The sequence below is a fragment of the Egretta garzetta genome, unplaced genomic scaffold (genome assembly GCF_000687185.1).
Source record: "Egretta garzetta isolate BGI_Z169 unplaced genomic scaffold, ASM68718v1 scaffold1134, whole genome shotgun sequence".
In the NCBI taxonomy this organism is placed as follows: domain Eukaryota; kingdom Metazoa; phylum Chordata; class Aves; order Pelecaniformes; family Ardeidae; genus Egretta; species Egretta garzetta.
The window spans coordinates 40760-52250 of NW_009259481.1; the positions used below are offsets into that span (position 1 = coordinate 40760).

Below are 11491 nucleotides of genomic sequence, written 5' to 3' on the forward strand. Positions count from 1 at the left end.
ACGGCTCCAATTCCTCTCTCCAGGCCAGTGCTCACCAGGCAGCTTCTGCTCACATCTGTGCCTGGTTATTGTCAGAATGCAATTAATCCAAAGGGTGATTGCATCTCCTGCTTGGGCCTGTAATGTAATCACTGCCAGGGCCACATCAAAGGCTCCTTGTACAGCAATGTGGAGCCCGGCAGTTGCATGAGGCTTTTTCAGCCCTGCTTCATTTGAGACATCAGCTTCTGATGTCCACTGGGTGTGGGTTTCCGGACAGGTCATGCCACTAGGCTGATCTGCAGCACATATCCTGCTTCCTTCGGACACAAGCTATGGAGGGGAGCATCTATGTGCAGCACAGCCAGCCCAGTGCACCCATAGGCAGGCAGGAGCTGGGTGGCTCAGAGCAGCCATTCCTTGTGCAACCACCCTGCCTCATGGAAGGGCCCTGGGGTCCCCACCACAATCATCCCCTGGTGCTGCCAGTGGAGCTCTCCTCAGAGCTGCCCGAGGCTCATTTCTTATAGGTGTGAGGAGAGACTACCTGACTGCTGGGGTGCCGTGGGAATCCACAGGCTGATCGCTGGCTGTTGCTGCGCTGACACACCTACCCTGCCCATCCCACTGTGATGGCGGCCAGCACCTGGCTGACACCCAACCTTCTCCAAAGCCCCCTCATAACCCTGCTTCCCACCCAACACCAACAGCCAGAGGTGTTTGTGGGGCCGCCCAGCTCCCCTGCCACAGAGGGAGGACTCACAGTGCCAGGGATGGGTTGGTGTAGGCTCTGACAAGCTGGCAGTGATGACAGTGCTGCCACCACCGTGGAGAAGTGTGCTGCCTGTCAGGCATGACCCTGCACCTGCTTCACAGCCCACAGCTCCAGGCCTTTGTGAGGGGGCCGTTGTTCTGGAAGGTCCCCAGCCTATGAGAGGCACAAGGCAGGTGCCAGTGTCAGCCTGCTCATCACCATTCCTGGGAGGGGAAACATCTGCCACTGTGTGGGGTGGGTGCCAGGGAGGGGGAGAGTCACCGGTGGCGGGAAGATGGCTCCAGCCCGTGACACACCTTGCTGGGGGCCATGGCAAGGCAGCAGCTCATCCAGCGGTCAGTGTCCCACCAGAGCCCCTGGAAGCCACAGGTGCCTACAGAACTCCAGTGAGCGAGCAAGGAGGGCTTGCTCGAGGCAGCTACAGAAACCAGAATGGCAGCAGGAGTGTTATGGGAAGGAGATGAAGGGAAGTGGAGGGCCAAAGCCCAGTGCTGAGTCAGGTTGAGCAAGCGCTGCCTCCCTCTAGCCACCGATCCACACCAATTGTGAAATGGACACTGGAGTAGGGCCTCCTCCCCCAGCCCTTGTCTTTGCTGCTTCCTTCTCCTCCAGGACTGTGCTGGGGCAGCAGGATCTTCTGCAAAACAAGGCTGAGAAGCTCTGGGGCTAATTAATTTCTAGCTGCTGGTAATGCCGACTGAGCCCCTGGGGACTCCAAGGCTGGAGCAGAAGAGAAAGTGCAGAGAGATACTGGAAAATTACTGTTTAATTCTTCAGCATTACGTCTGACTATATAGCATCTGGTAGATGAGGGACAGGAAGAGGCTGCAAACGAGCCAGCCACTACGACAGCTCTGCAGGCTGCCTTCTCCCCTGCAGCAGGAGTGGCCAGGGCTCTGGAGGGCTGGCTCCAGCCCTGGTGAGAGTTCAGTGTCTGGTTGGATGTGGGTCCTTGGGCCACCACTGCCCATGCCTGGCCCCACAGCTGTCAGTACTCCTGCTGAGTGTTGCAGCCAAGGAACTCTATCCGCAGGGCAATGTGGTTGTGCCACTGGCGGGGGTGTATCCTCACATAGCGGGCAAAGAGAGGGGGCTCTAGGGTATTCGTCACTGTGCTGGTGTGGTCTTGGTTTGCCTTGAAAATCTGGAGAGGAGATAGAAATCAGGGGTGTGCTCTCCTCTGTTGGTGTAGTAAGCCCATGACTTGAGGACATGATCAACCCCAACAAGGCCACTTGGGAATCCTTTAGGGAGCAAAAAGTGCAGCTTGGCTCACTGCTCTTGCAAAAAAAACCCCTGTGAGCATGTTTTCTGCCAAGGGCTGTGGTTGCTGCCCCAGGGATGGCCATGGGCTGCCTCTGGCCATGGAGCAGCTCTGCCTACCTTCTCCTTGCCATCCTGCAGGACCGGGCTCCAGTGCATGCCATTCTGGCTGCTGGAGACAGCAAACTCCTTCACAAACATGTGGGTGAAGACAGCTTTGGCACCTTGGGTTATGATTGCAGTCACCTTCTTTGTTACTTCAAAGTCCACCTGCAACCACTCGCTGGGGCTGTTCCTCTGGGGAAGGACAGACAGCCTTCAATGCTTCAGCAGCAATGAGAAAGACACTTCCATTGCAGCTGAAGCCACGCTAGCCCTGCACATAGTCTTGGGCTTTATGTGCTATGGGCTTTATGTGCCCTACCAGGCATCTTGTTGGAGCTGCTGGGTGCTAAATCAGTGCAGCAACTCTCCTGCCTGTGTGCAGGCAGCTTGCACATGGTTGTACACCCTCCCCCAGCAGCCCTGGCTAGGAGAGATGTGGGTCCTTGGGCCACCACTGCCCATGCCTGGCCCCACAGCTGTCAGTACTCCTGCTGAGTGTTGCAGCCAAGGAACTCTATCCGCAGGGCAATGTGGTTGTGCCACTGGCGGGGGTGTATCCTCACATAGCGGGCAAAGAGAGGGGGCTCTAGGGTATTCGTCACTGTGCTGGTGTGGTCTTGGTTTGCCTTGAAAATCTGGAGAGGAGATAGAAATCAGGGGTGTGCTCTCCTCTGTTGGTGTAGTAAGCCCATGACTTGAGGACATGATCAACCCCAACAAGGCCACTTGGGAATCCTTTAGGGAGCAAAAAGTGCAGCTTGGCTCACTGCTCTTGCAAAAAAACCCCCTGTGAGCATGTTTTCTGCCAGGGGCTGTGGTTGCTGCCCCAGGGATGGCCATGGGCTGCCTCTGGCCATGGAGCAGCTCTGCCTACCTTCTCCTTGCCATCCTGCAGGACCGGGCTCCAGTGCATGCCATTCTGGCTGCTGGAGACAGCAAACTCCTTCACAAACATGTGGGTGAAGACAGCTTTGGCACCTTGGGTTATGATTGCAGTCACCTTCTTTGTTACTTCAAAGTCCACCTGCAACCACTCGCTGGGGCTGTTCCTCTGGGGAAGGACAGACAGCCTTCAATGCTTCAGCAGCAATGAGAAAGACACTTCCATTGCAGCTGAAGCCACGCTAGCCCTGCACATAGTCTTGGGCTTTATGTGCTATGGGCTTTATGTGCCCTACCAGGCATCTTGTTGGAGCTGCTGGGTGCTAAATCAGTGCAGCAACTCTCCTGCCTGTGTGCAGGCAGCTTGCACATGGTTGTACACACTCCCCATGCAGCCCTGGCTAGGAGAGCTTGCAAGAACCCAGCCTGCCTGCTGGGATCCCAGCTGCCTGCCCACGCCCCAGCTGCCTGCCTGGGGATCTCCTTGCATGGGCTACCTTTGGCCTCCATGAGTTGGTCCTCCCCTGCAGGTTCAGGCGGGCCTGGGAGGGTGACCAGCTGGAGAAGATGTTGGTGCTGTAGGAAGACGCGGAGATGCGCTGGTCAGGGATCCCTCTATTCTCCATTCCTAGGGGCATGGAGCAGCCTGGAAGAGAGGAGTGATGCTTGTCAGAGTGGGGAACAGGCCCATCATGGAGATGCCTTCTGGCTGCTCACTGTTCCATCCACCTTTAGTGCACTTTCCCTGGTTCACCTATGCCTTTCTGCAGTGTGATGGTCCCTGCACTGCTCAGGGCCCCTGTGTGCAGCATGGCTCTGGATGGGGAGTGCCAAACTACACCTGCCACTAGTCCCATCTTCTTTTCTCCCTGGAGATTTTATCTAGGAGGAATGTGAAGAATTTGTGCATCTGCCAGGACATAAGGAGAACCTGTCTCCAGGGGAAGGACAAGAATACCTGGCAGGGAGACACCCTGCACACAGTGTGATCAGATGTGCATGTGCACAGCTGCCTCAGGGCCAGCTGGCAAGCTTGTGGCATGGGGTGACAGCACAGCTGCTGCTGCTTGTAGCTGCTGGAGCATCCTCCCTGCTTGCGTGTGAAGCTAAAGAAAGGATCCCAGAGCACCACTGCCCTGGCTCACATTGTGGGCCAGAACAGTCTCGCCTTGGAATGGCAAATCCAGAGGAAAAGCCAATAGCGTCTGCCTCTGCGTGTTCTGTGCTCCATCAAACTGAGGCAGCAGCTCCCCAGCTATCAGCTTAGCTGCTGCTGGAGGTTTCTGGTGGTTCAGGAAAAAGTGATGGGTGAGAGCTGGTCCCATGCTCCCCCTCCGGTATTGCTATCTCTAAGACCATAATGAGATTTTCCATCCTAACATCTCAATGCCATCTCCAGCCTCCTCCTTCCCCTTCCACAACTGCCTGGGGAGTCCTGAAACACATGGAGCTGGTGCTCAGCACCCCACTGGATCAGGCCCCAGCTTTGGTGCTTGGTATCTGGAGGTGGGATGTACTGTTCAAATCACAGCCGATGAGCTCCATGCGCAGTGTGGTCCGGATGCTGTAGTGAGTGGGGTTAATGCGGATGTACCGGGCTATGATCGGAGGGTTGAAGTGGTTTTCTTTCACTCCAGTTGCATCTACATTTGCAAAGAACAGCTGCAGGGAAAGGGAGAAAAAGGATTGTTGTAGCAGTGGAAAGAGAGCTAGACAGGAGAAGGATTACTGGGAGAAGAACATCTCTGTCTGGCACTTCTGTATCTTATCACCATCCTTATAAGAGAACGGCAGCTCAGGGAACTGATTTGAGATGTGATTCAGACCAAAGAAGTGTGAATGCACCAAATCAGGGTGAACCACTGCGAAACAGGAGGAGGGAGGAGAAACTTAGGTTCTGTGCAAATTAACATGTTTTTATATTTTCACTAAATGAAGGGGAGAAAAAGAAGAAAAATAAAGTCAGTCCTGGGACTTTTGAACCGAGGAAAAGTTTTGGCCACAGCTGGTGTACATGATGGAGGCTTTTCTGGATACTTTTCCTCTCCTGCTGGAATGATCAGCTTATGAATATTTAGATTGTGTTTTTTTTCTAATAACTAGAGATCCCTCAAATCATCTGCATCTGCACAATGTTTTTAGAAAGACAAATTTGCCTTTGGGGTCAAAAAAGATATTCAGGAAAAATCTTATGCCTAGTTCTAAGTAGCATGCAACATAAAGTTAAGTGGTGGATCTCACAGACACCTGGGATCATGGAAACAAATAGCTCAGTCAATTTAAAATGAGACAGATGGATACAGATAAGTCCCTTGCAGATCTGTGATCTGCGATTCAGTCATCCTGGCAGTGAATGCTCACAGTTCCTGCCCTAATCAAACATCTCAGGGGCTCAGGAGAGCTCTGTCTTTTGTACAGAGTTCCCTAGCCCTCATCACCCCAAGAGACCCCATTCTGGGAAGACACTCTCCTCAGGACCCATTCACCTTACCATCTGAGTGCTGGTGGCATTCCCCTTGTATTTCCTCCACCTTTGCCCATCAAGGCTGTAGAAGACAACAAACTGGGAGATGTAAAGGCTGGAGAACTTTTTTCGGGCCCCTTGAGTTTTTATGCTGTGAATAATCATGAGATGCAAAAGGTCCACCTGAGAATAAAAGTTGGGGATTCATTTCTGATGGAAAACCCAAGCCATGTTCAGGCAATGCACTATAAACCTGTGGAACTCATTTCCTCATGATGTAACTGGGCACAGGTTATGAAACTAGTTAAAATAGTCCTTCATAAGGGCACAAGTCAGCCAACAGCTGGGAGAAGGCAGGGGAGTGTACTCGCTTGGTCTTTAGGGGATATTTGCACAGTCCGATGCTGCAGCCGGACCACCAGGTGATTCCTTTTCTGCACTAAGGATGAGTCTGGGGGTCAGGCCAGCATCCACCATGGCTGGACCAACTGCCATTAGGATCTCAGAGCTCCCCTCCCAGAGGGGAAGCAGGAGAAATAGCAGGATGTAGCTGGGGAGACACTGGCCATCCATGCCAGTCCTTCTGCACTGTGCATCAGCCACAAGCATGCCCCTGCAATGCCCCCAGTGGTGCCTCCAGCCACAGGGTCCCTCTTACCTGGATCCAGGAGTTGCTGCGGTCGGTGCTCCAAGCATTGATGAAGCCAGTGTTATCCAGCCTGGCCAGGTAAGGAGCCCACTGCCCTGTGAGGAGAGCACACAGATATGAGGGTGCTGCTAACTGCTGGCACAGCCCAGCCCGAGGCGGTGAGAAGTCCATCTGCAGGATGAGGTCTGAGGATCGTCTAGGGTTTAGTAGCCCTGTACAGGGTGGCAGAGCACTGACATGATGGGCCAGACATGTGCAAAGGCACCTCCAGGTCCCGAATGGGACGCTGACATGGGCATGAGTAGAGGAAGGACTCTGCCAGGGACCCAGTGTAGCAGGCAAACACAACCTCACCTGTTTTACTTGCAGTGACAACCCCTACTCACCATACTGCCCCGATGCTGTGATCTGAGAGTCTGCAATGTGGCCCGAGGCCAGGCCAAGGGCATTTCGGCAGTCTGCAGCCAAACAGGGAGAAAGAGGGCAAAAACCAGGGAGAACTGATTAGATAACAAGGCTTTTGAAGGAAAAGCCTAGGCTGGGTAGCAGCCTCCAGGCTCAGGGAGGTTGTCTCAAGCCTCCAGGAGCCCCCAGGCTTGTTTGTCTCACACCAAATGATGGGTTTCAGATGCCTCTACGTCCATCCCTGAATTTTAGGGATGCTGGAATTTCTTGCTCCTGACCCGGATGTCAGCAGCAGAGAGTTCCCAGCGTCAGATACAGCAGCCTCTTGCCAAACTCCTGTCCTTGAGTCCCCAGTCTCTCATTTCCATGTCCTGATCTCCCAACAATGCTGACAAGTATTTCTTCCTTATACACATCTTGCTCCTCGGCCTTTTTGTTGCTAGGCAGCATCTTTTAAAAACAAATATCACATTGCTGAAGGAAAGTCTGCCTGACACCCCTGTCTCTCTGTGTCTCTCTTCTGGTCTGCTGAGCACAGGGCTGTTTGTCTCTTATAATAACCATTATTATTAGCAACTTGTCACATCTTGGCATCTCTGCTGCATGGCAAATTCATGGGGGAAAATGCAATTTTGAAACCTTAAGGAGATTTTTAACTTATGGAAACGTTTTCTGGCTGACATTTAATACTACTTTAGGAAGAGGAGAGAGACTGTCATTGTGTGATAAAATACTGCTCTCACAAACCACTTCTCCCAGTGCTTACTTATGGTGAGGTAGAAATGTGGTGTTCTGGGGTGAATGGAGTCAGAGGTTTCCTGTGGATTTGCAGTTGGTCTTGGGGCTGTTTCTATCAGAGAAACCTGTGGGCAGGCAGTGTCACTCGCTGCCTCCTGCCATCACTCTGTGCCTCAGTTTACCTCTTGATATGTGTTTAGGCAGCTGGGCACTGTACCTTCCTGACAGCACAGGCAGGCACCAGCGTATGCATGCAGTTGCTGGGGTAAGTGCATTTTACAGAAGGTCCAGGGACCCTCAGTTTTGGAAAACAAGAGTTCTGGGAGCAAATATTTGCAGGCAAATGAAGTTGGTCTCCCAGCCTTCACCCTGACCATGTCCCTGACTCTATGCTCTCTGCTGGGCTGTGCAGGGTGGCAAGGGCTGAAGTCGAGTCTTTCAGTGTGAAAACTCAGAAGACCCCACTTGGGCCACCCCAGGGGAAATGCTAAGAGCCCTGGGGGGGCGCTCGAAAACATGCTGGCCACGGCAGCAAGCAGGCCGGGGCACAAAGAGGATCACTCACTCAGGTTGTACACGAGGAAGAGAGCACTCATCCCAGCTTGCTGGTGCTCTCCCACTTTGCACTCTATCCGCCAGATCCCAGCATGCGAGGGCCACATCTCCACTGTCCTGAAGACACCTGGCCAGGAATGGAGAGCAGAGCAGAAGGGAGTTACTGACTGCAATGGGATGCCACAGTGCCAAGTGCTGTGCAAACACAGAGCCAGACTCTTCTGGCTCCACTCTCACTGCTTGCTGTCCTTCCACAGGCTTGGCACTTCCTAACGGGCCAACATGAAGCCCACAACAGCTTGGGTGTGCACAGTGCCTGTGCTGCATCTCACCAGGATAAAGGTTGTAGACTCCCATGCGATACTCCTGGCTAGTCCTGATGCTGAACAGCTGCCCATGAAAGTGGACAGAGTGGATATCCTCAGTGCTGCCCATGTTCAGGAGGTGCCATCGGACCCGTTGCTGCTGAGCCATCACCAACCCAGGCAGTGTGTCACTCACGTAGCCGTTGATGGCTGGGGAAGGCAAGCGATCAGGAGCAGCTCAAGCTCCAGGGTTTTTCCATCCCGATGTAGATTTTGGGATGAAAAGGGCAACGGTCCTTACCATGGAAGGAATGGTTTCTTTTAAAGTCAGAGTTGTCCTGCTGGATGCGGCAGGGAGGGCGGCAGTTCCTCTCCATGTTCTCCAGGAAGTACCAGCTTTTGGTCTCGTCAAAGATGGTGAAGAGCAAGGCAAACTCCTGCACAGCCAGCTGCCGCCTGAAAACGAAGCTCAGCACCCCATGGCGGCAGATAATCAGTGGCCCAATGAGGCCTGAGTGCAGGTCCTTCTCCTGCCAGGGAGCCAGAAAAGAAGGGTTTGCCTCAGAGGGGGAGGCAGCACTGATGCCTGCAAGCAGCACAGTAGAGAGGAAAGCAGTGGCCCTGTGCGCATCCCTGGCCTGGCTCCCACTCATGCACAGGGCATGGTACGTGCAGGGTGGGAAGGACATGCTGGGTTCAATGGGGGATCCCCACTCTGCCTGTAGCTAAGAAAGGCTGTGTGCCAAGTGTTTGCATGTGCTTTCAAGAGAAGTGGTGCCTGTCTGTGCAACAGTCCCTACCCCACTAACACTGGAACCCATGGGCCAAATTCAGCCAGATTTGGCAGAGGGGTAAGGGACTGCAGGATGCTAGTTCCCTGTAAGTCTCATAAGCTGGTACAACTGGGGAAAGGATGAAAAACCCAATTAAGAGAAGAGAAGAGAAAGGACCAGCATGCATTCATCACTGTATTATAGACACCTGAGAATCTACACAGCCACAGGCTGCTTTCAGCACAGCACCATAGGAAAAGCCTTGACCTCACAGCCAGGACCCAGGTGTGCTGCCCATCTCTCCTTACTGGGATGCCCTATGGAGCTTGCTCCCACCTACCAGGTCCACATTGGAGAAGTAAGCCCAGGCCTTGCAGTCGAATTCCTGTGTGGTGGGTGCCATCTGGGGCACAACTTTCCAGGAGTATTTCCGGAGCTCACCAGGCTGCACCAACTCTCCACCTTTCTTTGCACCCTGTGTCTCCTCGTAGGCTTGCAGTGTGGAGTGGAAGGAGAAGGGCCGTGACGCCAGGTTCTTGAACGTAACCTGCACCAGATGGAAGACAAAGCAGAGGGAGTGTGGGAAGGGGCTAGATGCAGCATTGAGAGTACCCTGGACCCTGGAGTTGGATCCAGCCAGCTGATGGGAAGGAGGCAGCCATGTCTCTGGTACCTAGACCTCCAGCTGGGCCCCATGCAGTGGCCAACCCCTGTTGAACCACAACCTGTGGCTGTGCCATGTGGAATGTGCACCCTGGTTATGTCAGCAGGATGAGGCTCTCTCCCTGCTCAATGGGAGCAAGGTCAGCTACACTACTATCTCTGAAGCCCAAAGGTGCTGAATCAATCCTGGTGAAGATTTCAGTGAAAACTGGGCAACTTCTCCAGGCATACGAGTCCTGAGCCTGATGAAGAGCCTTTCACCTCTTCCTTAGGTGGGTGCTGAAGGACCTTTGGTGGTGAGGGAAGCCTGAGCCTGCCCTCACATAGAGGACCCAAAGAAGCTGTACTGAACCCTGCTTAGCTCATTACCCTTTTTACAATTCCTTCACCCAAAAGGCTCCCCATGAAGCCCAGGAGCTGCTCAGGCTGTGCTGTTATAGGGGTTGGGTCTGTCTCAGGTCCAGGGCTTTGCATCTGAATGCTCTGGGGTTCCTGCTGGCCCATTCCTCCAGCCACTGAGGTCCCTCTGAATGGTAGGGATGCCTCCCAGCCTGGTGCCATCCACATGCCACACAGGGTGCCAACAGGGCAGCTCCTGCCCCCGAGCCCTGAAGGTGAACCCATGAGCATCACAGAGCCTACAGGCCCACCTCAGCACTCCCTATGGCTTGGCACAGCCAGCAATGGGGGGATTTCAGGTTTTATAGGAAATGGGAACTTTCAATTCACCATGATGACATCTTCAACTTCTGCCCTGATGTATGGCCCGAGGATGCCCAAGTGCTCGTCCAGCTCGCCCCGCAGCAGCGGCTGTGTGAATGAATCATCCATGTACTCTCGGAAAACCACTTTGCGGTACTGCTGGAAAGGTTTCCTCCTGCCGCTCCAGGGGTCCCTGCTGGGTGAGGGCAGTTAAGCAGGTCAGGTGATACTAAACCATAGGGAGTGCAGCCATGGCAGGGCTGCTGCAGGGCAGGGGTGATGCAGAGCTTAGAGCATCCCTGACCGACTTGCAAGGAAGCTCAAGGTTGCTGAAATTACAAAACGCCCCAGGTAGAGGGGAGGCACTGGGAGCATCCTTCCCCTGGGCTGCTTGGCTAGGTTGTACAGTCATAGACCTGTGATCCTGCCTGCCAGGACATGCCAACTCATGTATCAAGCCATGCCATGCAATGCAGGAGGAATACATGAGGGACAGTCACACTTACATGGCTTTTAGGAAGTGCTGGGGTCTCTGGTTCCCGTATTCCCACATCACCTCCACTGCTGCAATGAAATATTGCCGTACTTCCCCCTGGAAGGAGCGTGGGTCATGCTCGTCTTCCTCATAGATGTCAAAATCCTCTGTGGTCTGCTCTGTGTTGCTGTACTCATCATAGTCCAGCCTGTCAGCCTTTGGCATCGAGGGGCTGGAATGGGTCCCATTGTTCAGAGCTGGTCTCTCCCCATGTCCTAGGGAATGATTCATCTTCCCAGCTGTGCTGTTGCTTTCTCCATCCTCCATGGGCCTACCCAGACCCTGGCCCTCTCTCTTCCTAGTTTCTCTGAGGACATCTTCCCCACCAAGCACCCACCATCCATCTGGACTGGCTTGCACATACGTGGCTGGTTTTTTGATAGTGCTGTGGTTGTGAGCAGGGCTGCTCAAAGACAGGGAATAGTTCTCTTTGGAGGCTGGTTTCATAGGGATTTCTTCTGGGTTTTGCCCAGACATGCTCTCAGGCATGTAGTCCTCCATGGCATTGGCCTTGAGCTGCTGAGGCTGAGGACTGACCTGACCCAGCTGCTCCACAGAATTTGTCTCCTCCTCCATCTGGCTTCTCCCCTGAGCTTGCTCACTCCCAGGAGTTCCCCAGACAACACCTCTGCCCGGCTGCAGCTTGGCCAAAGCTGGGCTCTGCAAGCCTGTGGCATGTCCCGCTGCCCCCAGGGAGA

General features: G+C 53.8%; 1 protein-coding gene across 1 annotated transcript in view; it reads right to left on the reverse strand.

Moving 5' to 3' along the window:
* Positions 1-2601: 2601 nt before the first annotated feature.
* F8 (coagulation factor VIII) overlaps positions 2602-11491 on the reverse strand; it is a 26452-nt gene continuing 17562 nt past the window's right edge. Inside the window, 13 exon segments of the mRNA XM_035892736.1 lie at positions 2602-2757; positions 2997-3173; positions 3502-3650; positions 4522-4666; positions 5496-5651; positions 6127-6212; positions 6504-6575; positions 7826-7942; positions 8148-8330; positions 8422-8650; positions 9234-9440; positions 10286-10451; positions 10765-11491. The exon segment at positions 10765-11491 is cut by the window's right edge and continues 102 nt beyond it. Coding sequence (XP_035748629.1) covers positions 2602-2757; positions 2997-3173; positions 3502-3650; positions 4522-4666; positions 5496-5651; positions 6127-6212; positions 6504-6575; positions 7826-7942; positions 8148-8330; positions 8422-8650; positions 9234-9440; positions 10286-10451; positions 10765-11491 — 2570 coding nt within the window.